Source organism: Anopheles arabiensis, chromosome 3, assembly GCF_016920715.1.
Source record: "Anopheles arabiensis isolate DONGOLA chromosome 3, AaraD3, whole genome shotgun sequence".
Taxonomy (NCBI): domain Eukaryota; kingdom Metazoa; phylum Arthropoda; class Insecta; order Diptera; family Culicidae; genus Anopheles; species Anopheles arabiensis.
In genome coordinates, this window is record NC_053518.1 from 44,698,418 (window position 1) to 44,722,173 (window position 23,756).

General features: G+C 41.0%; 1 protein-coding gene across 9 annotated transcripts in view; it reads left to right on the forward strand.

The window, feature by feature from the left end:
• The window catches only part of LOC120904958 (AF4/FMR2 family member lilli), a 62,427-nt gene that overhangs the window by 32,992 nt on the left and 5,679 nt on the right, over window positions 1–23,756 (forward strand). For 6 of the 9 annotated variants that reach the window (XM_040315499.1, XM_040315500.1, XM_040315503.1 and 3 more), the window contains exons 4-11: window positions 16,253–16,627; window positions 16,977–17,174; window positions 17,895–18,141; window positions 19,119–19,146; window positions 19,236–21,227; window positions 21,474–21,732; window positions 21,820–23,163; window positions 23,248–23,741. In XM_040315499.1, coding sequence (XP_040171433.1) covers window positions 16,253–16,627; window positions 16,977–17,174; window positions 17,895–18,141; window positions 19,119–19,146; window positions 19,236–21,227; window positions 21,474–21,732; window positions 21,820–23,163; window positions 23,248–23,741 — 4,937 coding nt within the window. The remainder of the gene's footprint in view (window positions 1–16,252; window positions 16,628–16,976; window positions 17,175–17,894; window positions 18,142–19,118; window positions 19,147–19,235; window positions 21,228–21,473; window positions 21,733–21,819; window positions 23,164–23,247; window positions 23,742–23,756) is intronic. The other 3 variants (XM_040315507.1, XM_040315506.1, XM_040315508.1) reach the window with 3 other exon arrangements.

Below are 23,756 nucleotides of genomic sequence, written 5' to 3' on the forward strand. Positions count from 1 at the left end.
TTAAAAAACGTTTAACATACTGTAGTTAAAAGTGGTATAACTCGATCAATGGATTGAACAAACGTATGTTATAAAAAGATATAAGTTTGATGAGCTATAAAAAAAAGCTTACAAAGCTCGTAAAGTTCGCCAAATGTGTTGCAATGTCTGTTTTACTGTTTTCCTGAATGGTTGTGTCAATTTTCGATACTTTAAAGATTGTCAGACAATATTTAAGCAAGCTTGTTTGGTTAACTGTATTGCTAGCAATCTTACAAAGTTCGCTTGTCTCTTACCGTTCGAATGTTTTGTTCGCACAGCACGGTTCCTTATCGTGTGCGCTCCAATTGCGAGCATTGCTAGCTTAGATGATTGCTCTGCTGCTTCAGTGTTACATAGAGAACTTTTGCAAATAGGTTTACGAGATCTACGAAGCGTGACGACGAATACGGCGGCGAAGCCAAGCCGTCTTTGTAGGTGTATATTCCGTTTCGCTCTTTATTCGATGCGCTTTCCGTCTGCTGTGTTTGTTTGGTGGTTGTATTTCCTATTCTCAATTTGACCACTTTGACTGAAATTTGTGACCCGTGGCGAATATGGCGAGAGATGCTGGTGGTTTAGGTTTACCGTAAGCGTCCGTTTGCCGGTGGGAAGGGCTGAAGAAACGCACGTAACAAGAAGCACCCTCGAACACATGGTGCACCATAAAATGTTACTCTCGGTGAGCATCTATCTAGCAGCATAGTATCGTCGTTCGTCGAATTGCACCGGGCGATCCGGAAGAAGCATATTACGAAATGTCGTTCTGGAAAACTATGAAAACTCTTTCCATTCCCACGAGTGCACGAACTTTCGCGTGCTTTGGTGTGTAGCTTGATTGCTGTATGATCGGCACTGTTGTGCTTCTGGCTGTGTTATCTTGCTGCACTGGATGAAAAAAATCACTCGTGATGATAGTTACGGATCGGATAGAATATATACCACCAATGGGAAAGCAAGAAAATGAAAAAAGCTTTTGTTATATGTTACTCTGATGAAATGTTAAAAAAAATGCAAGAATGTGTTTTATGCAAATCTGCATTTCCTTGACGCTCAGGTTTGTAACAAAGATGCTTCGTTCTTATAGTTGGGACATTGTAAATCTCTATTGAGTAAATTATTCGCAACTATTACTCTTTTGCATATACCTCCTCAATAGAAAATATAGTCAATTTTAGGGAGCAATGTGTAAATAAATGGCTTAATAAGAAAGGTTCAAATTGGCCCTTTAATAGAAGGAAATATCATAATTAAACTGGGTTTATTCTGCCATTAGTGAGATATGTGTAAATCCAGCTTCGAAAACTCAGTCTTTAGCCGAAATCACAAGAATTTTACATGGTTTAATAGATGCATAGAAATACACGATGACTTTGTAAACCGTTTTGTAATTTAATTTTATTTTTTAATGGTTGTGTGGAATGCCCAAATATCCAAAACACGCGGATTGAATGCATTTGACATCATTAACTGTAATTTAAAAAAAGAGTGACAAAGCGCCTTCTCAAACCGCAAACCTCTTAGCTGCTGAATCTAATCAGTCCCGAAGCAAGAACCAGCATCATTCCATTCAATGTGTAAGTTTTCCTCTCAGTCAGTCCTACTGTAGCGTTGGAAAGAGGCTACCGAGAATTATGGCACCACCTGGATTCGTGGTACTAGCACGGAGAGGTGATTGTACCTGACAAAGCAAACACTAATTACCATAATTAGTCGTTGGAAATTGTTGCAAAAACGCGCGACCCACGGCAAGAGAAACGTTTTGTATCCGAAACACCGCCGTTGATGGTGCTAGGGAATCAAGCGTCCCTTTCGAGAGAAAAAAGCAGATAATTTAAACAAAGAGAGAGAGAGAGAGCTGGAGTGCGAGAGAGGGAGGAAACCTAAATGAGATAGAGCAGGGAGAGTATGAAATTGAACTGAGCCAAAGAGATACATTTTGCAAAGGATTGTTGTGTTTCCAAACGGAAATCAAACCAACGGTGCTGCGAATCGATAATTATTTGTGCAAAGCAGGAGCTTTGCATTTCTGAACAAAAATCAACATCCCCGTGTCGTATATATCCTTCAGGGCGAAATGCGTTTTTGCTGTTTTCGGTAGGACGCTTGGCACCGAACAAATTGTTGTGAAGTAACGATTGATTTTTAATTTAGTAACGGAAACTTCGATTGGAATAGATTTTCTATCTTCATATGATAATAACTCATATGATAACTGAAAGTGAAAACTGCAGAAAATAAATTTTAGGATATTATGTATTATGAAAGAGAAATTAAGACTGCCTTTTTGCTCGTTACCAATTTCAAAATAGTACGAAACGGGATAATAAATAATGCGAATCATAGTTTAGTTAGATATTTTCAGGCAGGTTTTTACAGTTGCCTTTTATATGGTGTATTTTTGTAGATTCATGTAATATCATCCATTCTCGTGCTAAAAATCATCAATGCATAAAGCATATTACCAAGCACAGGAAAGCGCAAAAGAAATGTCTATCAGTGTTAAAAATACTTAATGATTATTTTGCATAAATAGTATCCGCACACTTGGACAATATTTGTGTGGCTAGTTGTCGTAAGGTGCTTATTGAAATAAATTGATCCATAAAAACGATATTCAACAAATTCACGCTCAACGATTAAATTTGCGCCATCCTCCTACACCGCGAGCGTTTTGTAAAAGGTGAGCGAACGTGATCACGATAAATACGGACTAGTGTTGCCCATTGACCTTTCGGCTAGAGTTTCTATATCCTTCGAGAAAATGTATCTGTGTCGGTGAAAATCCGACTGGTTTGCTGGTATATGGTATCGTAGGCTGCCAGTGATGATGATGTTGCTGATGGTGTGGATGATGAAACGTCCTGTATGCATTCGTCGTTTAGGGGATGAGTTGACGGTGGATGGATGGAATCATCAAAACGTCACCAGAATGACTTTATCTGGTGGACGGATACTGGAATATTAGAGACGTGCTAGATGGTAAACAATATGACTCAATACATGCACAAATCTCTTCTAAAGGAAAAGAGTATCACCTAAAAAATGCACGTTTAGTTATACTGATGCTAGCTTTGAGCTATCCTTTTATTATCTTAATTTCAATGTATAATATAATTTTCTGACACTTTTGAAGACGTTTTAATATTCTTATATTATTCGTCATTAGTTTGCCTTTTAATTCTAAGAGTCGTATTGTTCCTAGACGATTTGAATTCTATAGTTCAATAAGATAAGGGAATAAAGTCACTTGATATATGCACCACACCAACACCAAAGAATGATTAAGCTACCGTTTTGCACAATTTTGCAAGTATCCAGCGGTCATGTCTAGGTTCCTCCATAATCAATGAAGCGAAGAACGTTAGAGTGTAGTGACTGTGGGATGTGCATGCCAATGGTGCCTCGTTCCCCATATGATGCATCACTTCTGAATTGAACGACTGAATGTGGTGGTGTAGAACAGCCTGTTTCTGCCTGTCAGCTTTACATTTTGCACAACAACAGTTTAAAATCGGTTTACTCGACGTTCATGGGACCGTCGACGCCTGGTCGAACCTCAGCATGAAGCGCCACAGGACTGGACCGGTGGTGTGTTGTCTGATGTCGACGGTACCTCGGAAGGCTTCAGATTCAGGAATAATCATTCTGAGCTTACACACACAAACATACACCTAGCCACACACTACCGTCTGTGCGATGCTCTCACGGACTGTATCCAGCCGACAACGGACGACAAAAGAAGGTTCCATCATACGAACAGAATGATCCGGTTGTTGCAAGTTTAATTACACATCATTCTACGATCTACGGTCAAAGCTGAGCGGGTAACTGTGTGGTGCAGTGGTGGAGACTTCGGGCTATGGAAAGGAATAATCGCGCAGTTTTCCAAGGGAAGCATGATGGAAATGGCTTTGAAAACAAAATAGTGCACACAGAGCAGCCCTAGATGGATCCGAAACTCCTAGTTACAGCAGGGTTTGTTTGAGGGGAAACTCATTGGAAGTTGATATATGCAGAATTGCATCACTTCAAGGTTAAACTTTTACCATTATGTGTGATGATCGCCTGATGGGCCGGGTTCCCTGACTACTGGTATTACTCTTAGTATTACTATCATAAAGATGAAATAGTAAATAGTACTGCAGCTTGCAAAATAAGAACATTTTTTCAAGAAATTATTAATATGCTAGCAGCATTTATTGTGGTACGGTTATTCAGGATATGTGATTATTCTGGTAGGCAACGATAAACATTTAGATGCAGAGAATCGTTGAAAGAAATTACTGTTTTGTGTTAGAGTTACCTACGACAATCCGGGCAAAGTCCTCTCAGTTTGCTGATCCACCTTGCCACGTGCTTCAACGTATTACCCTAAAATAAAAACAAAAAGTTAGATTGAAACAGTGGAAAGTAGACTGGCTGTGTCGGGTTTTAGGTGGGCCGTGTGTGTTATGTTCAGATTTATTACGGAACGATGCTACGTGTCATCTGCAGGACTGTACGCCTCCATATGCTAGTTTATTTTGCCTAAAACTTGGTAACAATTTATCATAAGTTGATGCTGGGAATGGAGGAAGGTGAAAATACTTGCGTATGCATTTTACGGAGCAACACAGATCGCGATGTAGGAATGAAGGGGCAGAGATAGGAACACACGGTTATGTCTCGTACAGACGATGCAATATTCATACATGCGCTTCACCAGCTTACGAATGAGCTTAGTTTTAAATAGGAATATCTGTTGAAGAATATCTGTTGTTTATCAGGTTTTGTAGTTATGCTGTAGTGTAGTAGTGGGTATTTTGGAAAGTGAACGTTTTAATGGATTAAAATGTCTCTAAATGTGGTTATTAGAGATGAAGTAAAATTACATATCTGTTTAGTTGCTGTTTAAAAGCAAAACCAAACCAGTTTAAGCGTTTAAGTATTAAGAGCTCTATAGTTGAAGTGCAATATGTAATGTATTTACTTACTAAGGAATTCTTGTAACCAGGATGAATGTCCTAGAACTAGACAACCAACGTAGATCGGAAACTCTCTTGATAGCGCAAACGAACGTACAACTTCGTTTATATTGCCCTCGGCGCCATAACCTCAACCAACGCGGAGAGTCGTTGGTAAAAAATGCTGAAACTGTGGCGCGGAGCAAGGGAAGCAAGGGAAGGAAAATTGAAATTCAATTTTCCATTTCGCTCACGTGCCGGCACACTCGCGCGCGCACATACAACGTGCACCGGTTGGTGCAAAGATAAGGGAAATTGTGTTGGTGTGTCCTTCGGCTGAAGCCCACAAAGAGAGCACAGCACTGTAAACGGTAGTGGTGGTGCAGGAAAGTAGTAGAACAAAGGATGCAAAGGTGTACGTGACAAAGCATGAACTCTTTCGAAGGCGTGCGGGGCAGTACATTTAACCGCCTGCTTGGATGATTCTTCGGTCCGATGGGAAGGGAAGTGGATGGCAGTGACAAAAAAGGGCGTTTTTGCGTCCTGTAAACCTGTAACCACAACACATAGCATGATAAAAGGGTTCACCCGAAAGTGCGCGGCAATGTACATTTTCCGCTAGGATACTTTTTTCCTTTTGTTGTACTGTATCGCGAAATGAAAGCGGGAGGGCATCTTTCGCTGGTAATGTGTAAGTAGAAGGGCATGTGCAGTATGTTACCAGGACCAACAAAATCCTCTGGAATGGTTGATGAATCGCGCAAAGCGTGTAATAAATTAAAATTCTATACTTGTTACACTTTCGTGAAAACTGAGAATGTAACTAATCTGCGTTTGCAAAAAAGAGTATGAAAAAAAAATCAATGATGATTTAAGCAATTACACGTTTCGTGTTTATATTTTATATTATAACATTTAAATTATCTTACTATCTAATTATAACCTTGGTCTGCGCATAAGCGAAAGTCTCCGCATGAAAATGCCCTGTGCCCTGTTTTCTGACTAAGCGTGGTGTGGTAATTTATTATATTACTTTCCTAAACTTGAAATGTGTGTCACATAGCTGGATGCTACTGTTGAGCAAAAGCGTAGTCCAACTAAATAATAATCACGTGCTAAACTGAAGGCAGTTTTCAGTTGTGTGCATGCACATCCATCCGCATGACTGGAATGAGAGGTAGTTAGTTTGTAGTTTTTCACGTCATTTCATTGCTTGGCAAATGCACAAATCCTACCAAATAAGCGGCCTCGTCCCATTCTCACATCTCTCTTGAAGTTTGATGCTCCGTGAGCTTTCAAGAAAGCTGCGAGTCAAAAGATTTGACCAAAAATTATAACAGAGAAAAAATGGCACATACCAAGAACATTTTTCCATTTTCCTTTCTACCGCAAGGATCGTTCAAGAAAAAATAAGTATCTTGATATTAGTGGGATTACGCTTCCTCAGCGTCTCAATTGTTGCTATTATTTACGATTGCGTTAGTTGGCTTAAAGGACTGTTTAATATGCTAGAAGTGATAAGTTTGATAATAATAGAAAGGATCAGCTGTAGGAGAGTTTCCGTGCAGATTTTTTTGTACAGAATATTACTACAATAAATGTTCGCCGTATTTGCTATGTGTTATACAAGTAAATTGTTTGTGGGAATGGAAATGCTCTATTATCGTTTGAATTTACGGTACAATTGGAAGAACATTGATTAAATAGCCTATTGTCGGATAGCAAACTGTGCTGTTATCTGTGTACAAATCAGTACAAAAAAAGAGACCGCTTACTTGTTGCCCTCATTTTTTTTGTGTTCCGAGCTGCTAAAGAGATATAGTATATATAAATAGATATCCCTTTGCCCTTAATATGTCAGATAGATTTTTTAAAGTAATGTAATTTAATAATTGTATTACTTGCACTGTTAGCATCGCTAATTTACTGTTTTTAATGGTATAGTTGTCGTTGTCGTTTGTCGTATAACAGTTAGCAGAGCAGCGCCTAACCTTTGATATATGTTAAGTTCGTGGTTCGATAAATTAAGTGTTCTGGTGGTCTACTGAACAGAAGCGTCAATTGCTACATTGTCGGTTGGGTATGGATTTTAATTGCGGACCATTCCGGCCAAGACAAAGAATTGACTTTCCTGCGTTGGATAAGATAATTAGTCATCGATGGTCAGTCTATTCAGATTTGCTAGGGATATTGACCAACTGGGGTTGCTGTGCAGAAGAAGAACTAATTAAACCCATAAACACCCCACATCTTGTCGTGGTCTATCAATGTGCGCTCAGAATACATCCATCCATAATGCAAGCTCTCGTTAGCGTCCGTGCTTGATGATTATAATAGTGCATCAAATTACTTCTCCAAAAACGTCGATGCACTACTGTACTACGTAAGAGCAAACGCGACGGATAGTGTAGTAAACGTCGTCGCTGCATATAAATAGCGCACCGCTTCGGATGAAACTGTAATCGATTGCAAATTTATTTATACACGCATTCAACTCCGGTCGTCGGTCTCCCCCTTTTCCTATGCGCACATTCTCCGGCAGGGGTTGGGAAGCAATTCCTTCCCAAACATCACGTGGCAAGGGTGTTGAACCGGAACTATTGGAAAACAGCGGAAACGTGGGCAATTGTCGATGGTAGCTTTTTTGTGAACTAAAAACATCGTGTGTGTGTGTTGCGTGCTCGGTTGATATTTCTTCTTACAAGGTGACCAGTCAGTGATGTAGTTACCGATAGCCTCTAGCGTCTAATCGAACACTTTTGCCTACCGGAAGCATGTCGTTGTTGGTTGACCTGTTAGCAACGCTGTTGTACGATTATGCGAATTAAATTAGCATACGTTTGGTGGTTATTCCGTGCTGTGACCGTTGGTGTTAAGCTACCAGCTACCAGTCTCCAATGAAAAGCATAAGGAATTGAGTTTGTTGTTTGTTTAAGTTTGAATTTAGAGGGCCGCGATGAAAACTGGCAATTCGTATCTTCGTAACTCTTACTTTCGTCGACTCTGTGATGCACAGGTTTTTCGTTATTGTTTCGATAAACATGTTGCTGTGAAAGAAAAGAGAGAAAAAAACATTCCACGGGTGTTGCTTATTGGGATTGCTTGACGATAATGGCGACAAAGAACACAGCTCACTCACACAACAACGGATTCAGCTGTTCCGCCGTCACACTGTGTATTACAGTTCTCTCCAAGACGAAGGCCTCTCTACAGCTTGAGCTGTATACATAGGTGTCTGCTGTGTGCTGCGCGCTGCTGGTGTGTTCGTTCACTTGAGCTTTGCTTTTGACTTTTTGCTTGCGTCACTTTCGATGGCGCTCTGTGTTTGATTGGGCCGCGATACTCTGGCAGCTAATGATCAAGCCAGCAGTTGCGTTGTATTGGTGAACGACCGAGTCTCCAATGGTGGGAGAGCGTTAAAATTCTTACTCCGATTGCCCCAATCGGATGCCTCACGTGGCCCTGCTGGCAGGATTGGTTCGTGCTCTGTGCGCTACGGCAACAATGTCCCAGACGAGCGTTAAATTTTAATGCAAAATAAAGCATTTTGCTAAACGGTAATAAACCGTGGGTGGAAACCTATAACGATGCAAGAATTAAACCGAATGAAGGAACCGTGCTGACACGTTTAGTCCACGTGACGACGGAGGCTGTTTGTTTTTGATCGTCGAAATAATATTTCCTGACAGTTTTGTGTATATCAACGTTAATTGAACATTATTGGGCCACTTTAATGGCTCCCCTCAAAACGTTTGTTCTTCTGTTAGTACTATTTACCTCGCTAAGAGTATTGATTTCGTTGCTCTGCACACCGAAATATTATTTGGCTTTCATTTTGTTTTTGGAAGATAAATCGTCCAACATAACTCAGGTTCAATTAAGATACGTTCAATTAATCATGGACAGTTCATGAATGGAAGGTAAATCGAGTGTGCTTTTTAGTAGCAAAGCGTGTGTTGATCTTGAAACGTAAAAATGAACTCTATTTCGGTAAGTGAGGCGTAATTGGAGTGGGTTTTATGTTCATGTGGTATGGCTATTAAGTTTGAATTGGCGATATAACTGCAGCTAGGAATATGGGTCTTCCTTTCTCCTTTTTGAGCGTACATTTTCAATCGAATCATTGAGATCACCTTTTTGCAACTTATGAGTCTGCTATGGGTTGCAATTTCAACACTTGAACCATTATAACATCGTTCATCAACATCGAACAACATGGATATTACTTGATTTACGCTTAGTGCGCTTACCGATCACTTATTTGATTTAAACGTATTTGGAACGTCATGTTTGATGTTTCTTGGTGGCATATTTTGTTGCTTTTAATTTATCAAGTTGTGAGGCATTAAACATAAAATTACCTCACTTGAGCTTCAGAAAACTTTCGCACACCAGGCAGTGCTTTTGAAAAATACAGGAACAGGTCTGGCACAACTGTTACCAAACAACATAAAAAAAGAAAAAAAATCGTTTTGATGCCCGTTGGTATGTACAAACAAAAACCAAAAAACCGTTTTGCTGTCCGTTAGGCTGGCGATGTAAAACGATGATATAATTTAAAGCAACATCTGCCAATGCCACTCACGACAGGTGCAGATTTATTGCATTACCGCAAATGAAGAGATAAGTAAACGAAGTAAAAAAAGTCATGTTTGAAACAATACAAAAAATAGTAATAAATAAAACAGAACAGGAAGAACATAGGCGAGACAAAAAGAATGATTAATTGGCAGCAAAGTGTATCGTGTTGGTGTGTAATTTTACTGCGTTATGGTTGAATTTGTGATGCTGTCTGTTTTATCTGTCGCAGTATCGTTGTACATGAATGTTAACAACATTAGACGTTGCAGATTAACCTTGGTGTCATCTGAGTTATTACGTTTTACTTAATTTTTAATGTCAAACCATTCCCTTCGTTTAATCATTTAAGGGACATATTTGATCGTCTTGAGTTCACATCTTGTTTGGATCGTATTTCACATGTTTAGGAATGACTGTTTAGCTGTAGGCGAGCGAATAAGTCATAGAAAAGCACGCTGAAAATAAACTTCTTATGTTAGCAAGCCAGCCTCGTGGTACAGTCGTCAAATCGTACGACTTAATAACATGCCCGTCATAGGTTATTGTAACATAGGGCATGTTGGATAGTAATTGTTCACTCATATTTTCATTTCAAAATAATTAGTTGAAGAGTGATCCGAATTTGTCTTTGACGCAATTGACATGAAAACCCAAAGGCAAAGTGCTTAGGCAAAGCTTGTGGTAGTGCGCGGGAAATAATTATGTTTGATTGAATGAAACATTTGTTACGTTAATTACTATAGAGAGATCGACTTACATACACATTTACACATACAAAAGTAAAAATCAAGCTCGCAAGGATTCGATAGAAGCACGATTGTTTTTCACTTTGCACTTCAAAGTTCAGCTGCTTTGCTACAAAGTGAGCAAGCATTTGACGTTTTATGTTTCCTGGTAAAAGAATCTCTAGATGTTCATGATTGCCCCGAAAACGTGATCCGTACCAACTCGCCCAAACACATTCGCAGATTCAGGACCGGTAAGCTAGTTGAGGTGGTTGATCTGAAGCTGCTGTAAGGCTTACTCTCTCCTCCCCCTGGCGATAGTGTACCAGCAGGTGCGATAACCTATGTCGATAAGGAAGAAAGAATACTGTGCTGAGAGAGCGGTGTGAGATCACGTGGAGATTACTGTTTTTGCTTACCAAATCAAACACGGACAGTGCAATGTCCTTGGTGCTCTCTAGTGCTCAATGAAAGCCACAATGACACATTGATATATGCTCGCGTTGCATCTTTTCATGGTTGCGCGTGTCTAGTTCGCGTTTGGAATTCCGCTCGCGTACGCTAGACATGAGCGCAGGGTTTCGCTTTTAGTTGCAAGGCGCCTCACTTCACTCTTACATTTTCTTTGATTCTTATTCTTCCGTTGGTACAGGTGAAAAGGGAACTTTTTTGAAACCTGTTCTTTGCACCTCAACAAAGTAGCGGGCGGAGATGGTGATTCCGGGAAGCGCACATGATGCTTTCTCAACATGTAGCTAAGAAGTTAGGATCTCTTGGGATTTTGGTTGATTTCCTGAGTGAGAAAGAGGAACTAATATACAGCGTAAAACGCTCACGTACATCACCGTCACCTCACGTGCGAGCTAGAATATTTTCATTTGTGTATGTGTGTGTGTTTTTTGGTAGCGGTGTGAATGTTGGATGAAATGTCGTTGTTAAGATATTCAACTCCTCTTTTTAAGCTGTCTTATCCTAGTTTAGTAGCGTGTACAAAGTGCAAAAATAAGTCGGACAATGTAAACCAGCAGCTGTATTTCGGTAGAACGTGTTCTGGTTTCGATCTTCAGTGCCAGATGGTAACATTGAACAACTGAACACTTACACAAATTTAGACCCTTTTTTGTTGACGAACTGGGTGCACTATATAGTTGAGGTTTTCAAACATAATTGCAACAGGGAGATAAGTATCATATCGGAAAATGTTCTGCACGATAAATAAATGGTTACAATTAACTACATGTATCGTAAGAATTCTAATATGTATAATTTTACTTCATGCACTCACACAAAATACCCAATAAAAATCGGACATGAAAAAACACTAGCGCACAAATAGTTAGTAAATATATGAGCATTTATTAATAAAAATAAATTTATTCATATAAATACAGTCAATTATTCATTTTCAAATTCACCTTCCCTTGCTCTAAAAAATCGCAAAAAATCAAAAATGAAAAAATAACAATGCGTTAAAATTAATTTAATGTAAAGCTGATGGTAAAATGTATGCTGCGGTCGAGACTGGCGGTACGAAATGCTGCTTGTTTAACTCCCATCCATGGTTTATAGCAATCAATTTTCAACTTGATTGGTTCAACGGATGGTACACAAACGGACTGCATTTCATACGTGAAGCAGATCATTTGATTTTTATGTCTTTTTCGTGTGCTTTTATCACATTCTACCGGAACCTCCCACACCCAGGATTGCGAGTTTATGCTGGTTCTATTTTACTTTATCGTTTTTTTTCTGGTCACATGGGGGATGGTGGATGCAGTGAGTGAGCATGTACATTCAGATAGTTAAATGTAATTGAATGTTTACCATTCTTTTTTCTTTTATTGATTTTATGTATGTCAACCATGTGTGTATACATTGACTCTTTTTTAATGTCACTTTTATACAGAAGCTCTTTGAGGTTACTATTTTGAAACACCCGATATGCTGACGAATTTGTGGATTCTCATTATTCGGCTGGCTTGACTTCTATTTGGAGTATGCGTTACTTTAAATTGACATAGTGCGAGTGGCATGTTACAGTTCTTCCGTTTCTCGGAATGTTAAATCACGATAACGAATAATGTGAAGGCAATAATGTACCGTTTTCTATTGCAATAATTCATTCTCGTTTCCATGTGTCATACAGATTGAAGAAATATAAAATTATAGAATCATTCTTGTTACAAACCATTAGTTGTAGAGGTGGAGCAGTGGTAGTAGTATTTGGCATCATTACTATTGTGTGGGCAACATGTCGTGTTGTTCTTGTTTGCTATCCATCCATGCTGCTGTTCAATCTGTGTTGTTGATTATTTTGTTTACAAATTGAATGAATTGAAACACCCTCATCTACGCATTTTCCATCGCGGAGTGCAAACGTTACAAATGCGTCACTATTGAGAGCTACATTGAGAGCTACTGTGACATTGTGTTTACTTACAGAAAAGAAAGCTCGAGTATTGCGAGGGTTTTGTGCATGGAATCTGTTTGTCAATAAGTTTGACTGGAAAAAGGCTGTTTTACATTTTTTAGGACATTTTTATTTTACAATTCTGGATATTCTCAAAGCGATTGAATAAATTTTGTATCAGTTTGTTCCACTGTATGCTGTGTTATTCAATTGATTTAACTATATTCAAATTATAATTTAATTAACATTTTATTTGAATTTTATATTCAAGTCTTTCTGGAAAAGGTTCATCGTGTTGTACACATTAGGTTTAGGTTTTTTTTAAAGTTTAGGTGCATTAGCTTTTTTTTCTCTGAGATTTAAATATTTTATTCGCGAGCTAATAAAATGTAATTAGGATGAGCTTAATGCGTTTGTGTTCTGCTGAGTTTTCATGCTAACTTCGATTACCATTTCATAGCAACAATTTAGTTGGTGGCTCCCAATGCATTAAATTATCATACTTAACGATTTATTTAAATACTGTGATGTGAGTACGTTTCGATGATCATATATTTGTAATAAAAATGTTTTACATAAATAACGCATAGCAAATAATGTTTGAAAATAGTGAAAAGCACATATAACTTACAAGTAAATATTTTGGTTCTAGATATTCCTTTTTAGTTCACGATAATAAAATGTGCAAAGTGGAGCTCTTTGAAAGTCGTAATTATTGTTTTACATTTTACATTTTATGTGTCATGTTATTTCGCAAACGTTCGTATTAGTGTGGATTTTGTTCACTCTACTAGTCCGATGGGTTGGGTAGTCCTTCGTTTACCCAGCATACCCAAACAGGCTTACTTGTGTGCCAGTCACCGATATTAGCACACTCACGGTATAGTTTACGCGAATCAAATATTTTGTCGGATCCCTTATGTGTGTGGCGACGCTGATGGGTGATCGTGAAATGGCATTGTATCGATGCTGAAAGAAGCACGCTCCGACCAAACGCGCTGTTGGACGACAATGCTTCGCTCTAGTTCAACATTTATGTTTCGTGGACCGGGTGTGAATGTTATTCCACTGAGGGTTTGCAATTGTAATCTTGCATTCATGTTTCGTTGATACAGTAAGCGCGAATGCCTTACTAGCGGCCACCATCATCTCCCCAGATGGTCGGAAAATTGATTTTAACATAAATCACAAGTTGTCGTATGAGATTGTGTGGTGCGCTGGAGGAAGCAGTACGAGTTCGTATTTGATCGTTTTTTTTTTTGTCTATTCGCGCCCTGCACGGTTGATCGGGGAGAGATTTATCTTCCCACTCGTTACTGTTTAGTGTGAAATGTAACGCACCAATGACCGTGTTATTTTGCAGACATTTTGATGTCGTTGTGTAGAAGTTTTTATTTTCTTACGTTTGAAGCAAAATGTGCATGCTGCTTTATGTTGGAATGGACCGAGAAGACCGTTCTGTTGATTAAGGAGTATTTCACGTTTCATTGACGTACGTATTGAGAGATTTGCCTTCAAAGTACATAGCATAGTGTATTTTTTACAACTTGTCGCGTGTTTTTAACATATCCTGACATTTTTAGGAATCTTTCGGCACTATCCAAACATAACCAAATGGCCAACGAGATGCGTGATGTTGTTATGAAGATGGTATTTGAAGACTCAATCAATATATACGACAATAATATTTTACACTACAATATTTTACACACTTGTAGATCTGTTAGGAGCTCAGCGTTTTGATTATAATTAGCCTAGCAAATATGAATTATAAAACATATAAATTTACTTAAATTTACCTAGTGTCTATTGAAACATTTACCCAACCAAACTTCATACAAACGGTAAATTGTCTGCAATTTCCCTGTACGCATTCACGCGTGTGCGCTTGTCAAAACATTGGTAGAACATCCTTTTAAACGAAACTCACTTTGAGGAAACTTCTCAATGACAAGAAACATTACGCCAAAACGGTTAAATATACGGATTATGGCAAAAGCTTTGCGGACGGCACTTTGCACCTTCTGCCAAGCGTAGGTAGTTGTACAGTGATTGCATTATTGTGTAGATTCCGGTGAGACTAGGTATAGTCAACGGGAGAAGAATGTTCCTAAGAACGATGCATCTGCCATAAATCAGGCATTTGCTCGAAGCGAAAATTGCAACGCAAACGCGCTCCCTTTAAGTGCGATGTCGTGTTTTGCATGTGAATTTCCGTGTTTCCGATTGCACTTGATGGTGATGGTATCGTCGCTGGGAAGTTCGCATCACATGTTTACACATTCGGCACATTAAAGATTAGGAACAGATGCGTACTGACTTGAAAATATTGGTGTGTCGAAACGAAAGGATTGCATACAATGTATGCCATACATCATTGAAGCAATAAATAAATAATGCATTTCTACTTTTTACTCCGAAACGAATTGTGATTAATCTCGATCATAAATGATTGTATAATTATTTTGCCCTTTAAATGTTGCATGTGACAGATTGCACTTGTATGCAAACTCAAATTAATTAATCTAGCTGTAATTGAAAAGTTCAGTAAATTGCCTTTCACGCTGGATGGAATTGAGCGATCTTTCATATATTGTTTTAGACCATTTGCCGTTGATCGTTTTCAGTGAAGTATTAATTCATCTATGTGTAACCCGCAGCCATACCTCTGTTCCTAGACCTAGAGTAAAGGTGAAAGTGTGAGTGTGGGCAGCTATCGATAAAGCACTGATAAGAGGCAAGTGTAACTTTCCGTTGTGCCCGTTTCTAGTACAGTTGACAAACGCAGTATCGCAACAGAAAATTCAATCATCAGACTTGCGGAAATGTCTGTGACGAGGCAATCTCGTCGAAAGCATGAAATCGAGATGATGTGCCTTAAAACGGTGGCCCGTGTCGGTCGGGATTGCAAGGGTGGACGGAGGGGAACGGGACAAGTTAAACCCGATAATCGTTTAATGAAATGAAGCGAGCGCGTAATCATAAAAAATTGAATTGATTTCTCGCTGCATTGATTATTCACAACAACCGTGTTTGTTGTTGCATCCTTGACGTTTCCGTTCATTTGTAATGGGGGAGTGTTCGATGAAGGATAATGAATGGAAAAAAGGGCACAAAACATTTCGCTGGCAGGGGTCGAGTGGATTGAAAAGATGCATATTTACCATTGATTATTCAGGAAGACAAGGTTGCAGAATGAAATGGAAAGCAACAGAATGATTTTAATGATTAATGAGTGGTACGAATTGGATACATAATCGTTGCTTTTACTTTGGACTGAAATCTGTAGTAATATTGTTTTTCGTGGTGACAATAAATACTTGTCATTTTATGAATAGTTATTCGCATTTGCATGTGGGTATTTAATTACGCAGAATTAGTAAGCCTACAGTTCGTGGCCGTAATGTGGATTTTTTTTATTTATTCCAATGTTATTCAAATATTTCAAGAAACAACAGCATAATCTCATGGAGCAATCAATTTAATATCTACTCTACAACAATTTCATGTACGAATGAATGCAGAATAAACAAATGAATAACATTTTCTTCTATTATCGTTTATTTTTGCAGCAAAGTCCATCCGATATGGACATGCACATCGCGAAGCGACTTGGTAACTTCGAGGTAGTTAAGAAACACATCCTGGAACCGTCCACATCGCATCATGTTATCGGAATTGCCCCAACCCCTTCAACGCCATTGCGTTCGTCGAGCGCGATGCCCAGCCTGGTCGCCGGCAGCCACCATCGGTCGCTTCCACCAAAAACCAATAGCAATAGCAGTAGTAGTACCATTAGCAATAGTAATGTCAACTTCGTCAAACCGGCCGACAATCGCTCCGTTTACAATGGACGGCCATCGGGATCGAGCGCAGGATGGAACAATCTACCGGGCCATTATACGTCCTCTTCTTCATCCTCAGCGGGGTCGTTTAACAAACACGAGGTAAGGCCATTTTTTCATTCAATTGTAAAATAATACTTCAATTTGTAAAAGTTTGTATTTGCGGAGATTTATCTTTTTCTTATCTTAAAAAACAGGAAAGATTTGTATTGTTTATCAATTTTAATTAAAAACTCAAATACATAATGTTGGAATATAATATTATTGTATATAAAATTATCATTATATGAATGACAAGTTCAAGTACATCAAAACAATCTTACCTGCAATCAGAATTGAGAGTCAAGCAATCATATTTCTCTTACTCCTTCTCTTTCATTATTTTTTTTTTTTCAAATTATTGGACCGCTTTAAAATAAATGCTAATAATGAACTGTATCTTTTATTGCAGGCGCACAACTTCTCATCGAAAGGACCGCCTTCATCCGTTCCACCTTCACTGATGAACGGCCGAACCTCGTCAGCGGGAGGAAGTATCGGCAGCAGCAGTGGTGGAACCGGTGGTCCATCCTTTGGCAGTGATAAGTTACCCTCGCAAATGCCCAACGGTCGACTGTCCCAGGTTGCAAACTCAAAAATGCCTAGAGTAGTTAGTTTTCCTTTTTTTATGTCTTTTATGTTCACCTACACGAATCCATTTGCACGCACGCACCACAGGAAGTTTGTTGTATACATGGCTGAACGTTAGTTACCTTAGAGACAACGTATAATAACATTGATTGTCACATAGTAATTAAAGTTACTGTAGTTAAAAGATATAATTGTTTATGTTTTGAACATGGATCGATCTGTAACGTACATAGTTATATTAAGATCTTTACTCATTTTTTGTTTGTTGTTCAATCTTTTACTTTGTTTATTGTGTTTATTTACTGTGTGTTGTTTATAAGTTTCCTTAGTATTGCAACACTGTTTATTGTGTTGTTTATCAGTTTTCTGTATTTAAACAAAATGTCTAGTGCATCGAATTGTAGAATAGATAGTGTTGATCAACTCATATTTCGTAGCATCTCTCTGTAACTACCAAGCATGTTGTAATTTGTCTTTTTTTTGCACACTTTCATTCTCTCAGGACGCTAAAGAGTGTTCTACATTTTAAAAAAATTTGCTAATCAGTTTTTGCGTTTTTTTATTTCTTCTTGCCTTCTTTTCACGATAATACCGTCAATTTTGATCGTTCGCCTGCTTAATTATTTATCTTCGCGACTCATACTGGTGCCAAACATCTTCATACATCCGACACAAAACACACCAATACACGTACTCACAAACACGCGACACAATGCCATTGCCATGACACGAAAAACAGAACTCAAGTGATATTTCAACTCCGCTCAAACAGGGCAGCAACGTGGAGAAGATATTGAACGAGATGAAGATCAACGTCATGACGCCGCTGACGGAAATCGGGGCCACACCGCGCAAGGAGTTGGAATCGAAGTTTAACTTCAACAACCCGAGCGCAAACCCGAGGCACGTTTACGCCACCCTGCCTTCAATGTTGGGGCCGCTGAAACCTTTGGCTGGAGGTGCGGGTGGTACCACGAAATCGTCCCGTAAGTATAACGGTGTGCGAATGTTTCACCTTTGCTTTTGCCGCGGGGAACGACGGACACACTAGCCTGGCAGCTAGGCGTTTGTGTTGCATGGCGAAAGATGAGTCTGACCCACGTGCCGGGTAGTTATCGCGTAGTAATTGAGTTTATGGTTGGTTGGGTGCGTTAGCGCTTGTTATACTGTTCTCTAGAGGCAGCAGTAAATGTGCTTTTGTGTTGTTGTTTTCCCCCTTCGTTTAATTCGAATAGGTTGCATTCAACGGGAAAGTTAGATATGCGTTGATGCAGTAATGATTGAGTATGGAATTTCACATTAATCTGCAGAAAAATAGTGATTTGTTGAAGATCATATTAAAGAAATTAACAAATCTGTGCAAAGGCTGTTCAAAGATCAAATAGGAAATCATAAATATATTTTTTTGTAAATTCACATTCAAATAACTCTAATACTCAAAGTCTCGTAAACGGACTGAGGCAACATTGTTGCTGCTGCCTCTCATTACCATGTGGTTAACTGTACAAACTATTCATGGACCGGTTGGAACCAGCAGAAATATTTCTACTGGCTACTGTCCTAACGATTCTTTACCGATGCCATACAAACGCCCATTTAGTAGCGAGCTAGTTTCGTCGGGGAGCTTTGTCAAGCTCTGTCGTAGTGTTGTCCGTCCTTAATCGTTGAATTATTGATTACAAATTTTTAATCGATATTTCTGTTTCTTACTATTCTATCCTACCCTACACGCTGTGCTTGATTCGTGTGTTTTCCGACGAATCTTACCATTGCGCCATACCGACAATGGTGTCAATATGTGTCACGACACTGGATTATCCTGGCCGTCTTTGCAACTGTGTGCTGCTGACCCGATGATGGATTGATTGGTGCGCCTGTCATGTTGTGCCTCTTCCTTACCAACTTGACCGTTGGTGGCGTTGTTCGTATTTGCTGTTTCATTGATCATTGGGCTTTGGTACAGTTTCTGGATTGGCGATGCGTCCACTTAGGTAAGTGTTCTTACCAATTTCTACAATATATTATATATGTTTAGGTAAAGATAGTTATTTCATAATGATTTTGTTAAAATCTTTTATAGCTCAAATATAGAGGACGATAATCCAAACAATGGCTCGGATAGCGACGACGGTGCAGACGGAGAGTCGAAGAAACGCAATTCTAGTGATACCTCATCGAATGAAAGCGCAGACGAATCATCGAGCGAGGACTCTAACATTGGCAATAAATTGGGAGGAACCGTTCCCGTGGCAGGCGGTCCAATGGCTGGAGGAATGAATGGAAATGGTGTCAGCGGAGCAGCAGGAGAAGGAGCGACTGGAGCGGCTGGAACAGGAAATGGAAATGGCAATAGCAGTCCCGTGCGGAGGCCAAGCGATTGGTCACTGCTGAATTTCCTAAAGCAGCCTACCAGCAATAGTCAACAAGTGCCAACAAACGAAAGTGCTCCCCATGTCGGTGGTGGTGCTGTTGGGGATCGCACTAGTGCCCATCATCATCATCAACACCATCACCAAAACTTACACCACACACATGAAGAAAATTCCGTATCATCTCCATTGCGACAGCAAAGATTAGGCGGTTTAAGTGAAGTCGTACAAGGATTCATCGCATCCCCTATTGCGGACGGACGCTCTGCGACGGTTGCACCTGTAAAAAACGAACCCCTGGCGCCGTTGGACGATGACCACCTATCAAACGCAAGCAGTAACGCGAGCAATAGCGAGCTGCCTGCAGGCCAGGGTGTATCTTTGTCCTCCGGTATCAATGCAGGATCCTCATCGTCATCGTACGTAAAGCAGGAACCGTATCCCAGCGAAAACAGTGCCTCGCCACCCGGAATCAAGAGTGAGCAAAAGGATGACGGTGCCGATCGGTTATCGTTGTCTAGTCCTGCGAAAAGTCCGGAGCTGCAACATCACGTCGGTAACTATAGCCTCCACCATCGCCAACAGCAACACCTGTTTAACGACAGTGTCGAACAGGTAGATGTGATATGTGCCCTACAGGAAGCCAAAGAGTTTAGCCTGATCAAACCCATCTCGAGCATGTCGGATTCCGATTCGGACGACGCAGAGATACCCTCAATGGTCGGTGGCGACCTTGAGCAACAGCACCGTGTAAATCTCCACCACGTTAACACCCATATGTCCCATCAACCGGATGGGGAACCGGTGGCGGCGGGAAATGGTGTAGTGTTAGCGTCAACGACAGTTAACGCTGTCAAAAAGAAAAAGTGGAAACGGAAGCTTATAGCTGGAAGTGGCAATGAGCGTGAAACTCGCGATAGTTCAACAAGCAGCAGCGAAGACGAACGATACGGTGCAGCGCGAAGAAGTCGATCACAGTCCTTTGAGAAGGAAAAGACGCATCTGAAACCGCGGGGTCGAGTGCGTAAAGGACACAGTAGCAATACTCATGGTAGTGGTGGTGGTGGAGGTGGTGGTACTACAAGTGCCGCATCCAGTGCTCGTTATTCAGATGCAGACTCTATAACGAGTGGAGGTGGACACCGGTCAAGCAAAACGTCCTCCCATGGGTCAACACCTACCAAAAAAGGTAGCGCCTCGTCGGCTATAAATTCGCTACCGTACGCTCACGGTGATACTGGAGCTGCGGGTATTATGAGTCCTCCGATTAGCATTCCGTCTGTTGATGGAATCGTCCTGTCGAAAAAGGCAAACTCCCGCAAACCGCGCTCGTCAAAGATTCTCAGCAGCGAAACAGTGCTTTCCACCGAGAGTAGCTCCTCTTCGTCGGGTTCGTCGGCTGAGGAGGACGGAGTAGCATCGTCAGGAGAGTCTGCGGACTCAAATTCTGGTCACGAACGATCTACACCCGCACCAGCTGATCCCGTTGTGCCAGTGATGAAGGCGAAGAAGCATAAATCGAAGAAGAAGCTGGACCAAATGGCACCGGCTGACGTTTTGACGAGCAACATATCAGCGGGCAAGGGAAATGGATCGATCACCAACGATGTTTCTATGAAAAATGGACCCATCAATGGAAGCGGCAGTAGTCGGAGTAGCAATAACTATCATCTACACAATCTTTCATCCGACAGCAATGACGAGTAAGTTTGATATTGACAATGCCACATGTATCAATGATACAATCCTTCAGTGCTTCAGTTCTGTATGGCTGCAAGCAGTGAAGTAGATTAAATTCATTCCTTATTTATTAATATATTTATTTGATTGAGTATTACGGCCCGGCCGTAAAACTCATATCTGTTGGAAAGATTTATTTTGCTATGCTGCAGTTGGATAACAATACGGATCCTTTAACCGTGTCTGCTTTCTTTTTATTGCCATTCCAGGAGGCCTTCTTTAATAACATCGCCCTTCCAAGGCAGCGGTGGAAGGTTAGGAGAAGTTGCAACTAGTGGAAACCTTCCCAAGAAATCACATAAACTATCAATCAGTCAGACATCAGTCGATGAGGAAGAATCCCGTGTGCTCAACTCCAACGGAAACAAGACTGTCGACGACGACGATGACGACGACGATGATGATGATGACGATCGCTCTGATTCTCACAGCGATAGTGATAGCGATACTCCAACCAAAAAAGAAAAGGTACTTACTCTCAAATCACGTTAACTTTATGATCACAGATTGATTAACTTTTTTTTATTCACGTTGCATTCTATTTCCCATCTTCAGAAACAAAATAAAAATAAGAAAGCGGCTCTCTTTGCTCGGGTGTTTATCAACACAGCTGCTGCCAGTGGTGGCAAGGGAAAGGGCGGCAAAGGAAAGGGTGGAAAAGGCAAGGGTCAAGTTTACATTGACCACGTTGATGAGCTGAATGTGGCGAAAAGCAATGGAGCTTCGACGACACCAAACGCTAACAATCAAGCTGGAACAGCAGCTACCGAGATGCGGCGATCGGCACATCAGCACCTCACCGTACCAGGACTGGTGGAAACTTCTCCCAGGCCACCTTCTGCCACAGGAGAGAGTCGACCCAGCAGTCAGGGAACGGCAGGGTTAGCGGCGGCCGTCTCACCTACACTGGACAAGATGCTCTATTCACATACCAGTGGTGCCTTAAGCAACAACAATGTTTCGCTCGTTTGTCGGATCGATCTAAGTCGTTTGTTAAAAATTCCACCGCCACCACCACAGAACCGGCCCCAGTCTGGACTGCGGTCACACGATAACTACAACGCACACCGCAGTGCCTCTTCCGCGCGACAGAAGAACAAAAGCCCGTACGATCAGCTGCACGGTAAGCGGCGGCGAAGTTCGGTGGGCCAGCAAGACCACCACGATCGCAGTGGCAGCTCAGTGCACAGTTCCTCCTCGACACCCAGGCTACTGGATGATCGTGTGTCGTATGGTGGAAGCGTTCCCAATCGACTACTGGCGGGTGAATCATCGCCAGTGCTAGAAAATGGAACTATTGGATCCTCCGAGCGACACAGAAGCAATTCCATCAACAGTGACCACAGTGGTGCCGCCCAGAAGGCGCGAGATTATCGCGCAGGACTGGATGCTTCTTACGGAAATAATTCACCTTCGTTGCACCATCGGCATCATCCGCAAACCACCTACACTAACCATCATCAACATCTTGCCAGTCAATCCGACGCCGGGCCAAAAGGCGTCGAAAGTGACAAGTACGACGAAAAATTGTTGACAAAATCCGAAAAACTCGGCTACGACGACCAGCGTTTGAAGGAGGACAAGACAACTTCCCTACTTTACGGCAGCAACCGTGGCAGCGGTGGTGGAAAATACTCCAACTATGGGGGAGTGATAAAGCAGGAGAGCAGTACGCCAGCAGCTCAATCATTGATTAAACAGGAGTACAATAGGGACGATTTGTTGACGGATAATAAGCTGGGAAAGCCGACCATGGGACCTACGTTGACAAATGGTACAGCAGGAGATGGAGATACGGGAGGCAGTGGACGAATGCGTAAGCGATCCGTCAGCTCGGGGAGTAACAATACGTACAAGGAGAAGCGCCGGAAAAAGGATAAAACATCCGCCAACTTACAGGTGATCGTCTTGTGCATAACGCTTATTTGAAGGAATCGTTGTTATTTATGTTTTTTTTTCTTCCGTCCGTTACCCCATTTCCAGACTGATCAACTTGACCAACTACCACCAACCAATCACGATCGGTTAGATGAAAGCTCATCGGGAGCAAGCTCAGGTCGTACAGCGATAGCAATTGAGAGAAACGGACAACAGCATCACAGCAGCACCAATGTTCAAGGGCAACAGCAGCAACAACATCTGACGGTCGGTGCTAATGGGTTTGATTCGGGCATTGCGCCCGCAACAGGCGGTGATATTGGACCACCAGCAGAGGTCCCGGTGCAAATCAAAAAGGTGTATGTGTCGTACTTCGAACGCAACGAGGAAGTACCGGAAATACGGGACCAAAGCCGATTTCTCTCGGAAGCAAAGCGGTTAAAGCACGCGGCCGATCGGGAAGGAGACCATTTAGCACAAGCAATGCTGTACCTGGAAGCCGTGCTGTTTTTCCTGCTCACTGGCGACACGATGGAGCGAGACCCGATTACCGAGAAAGCTGCCTTTACGATGTACAAAGATACGCTTTGTTTGATTAAGTGAGTGTGACAGAA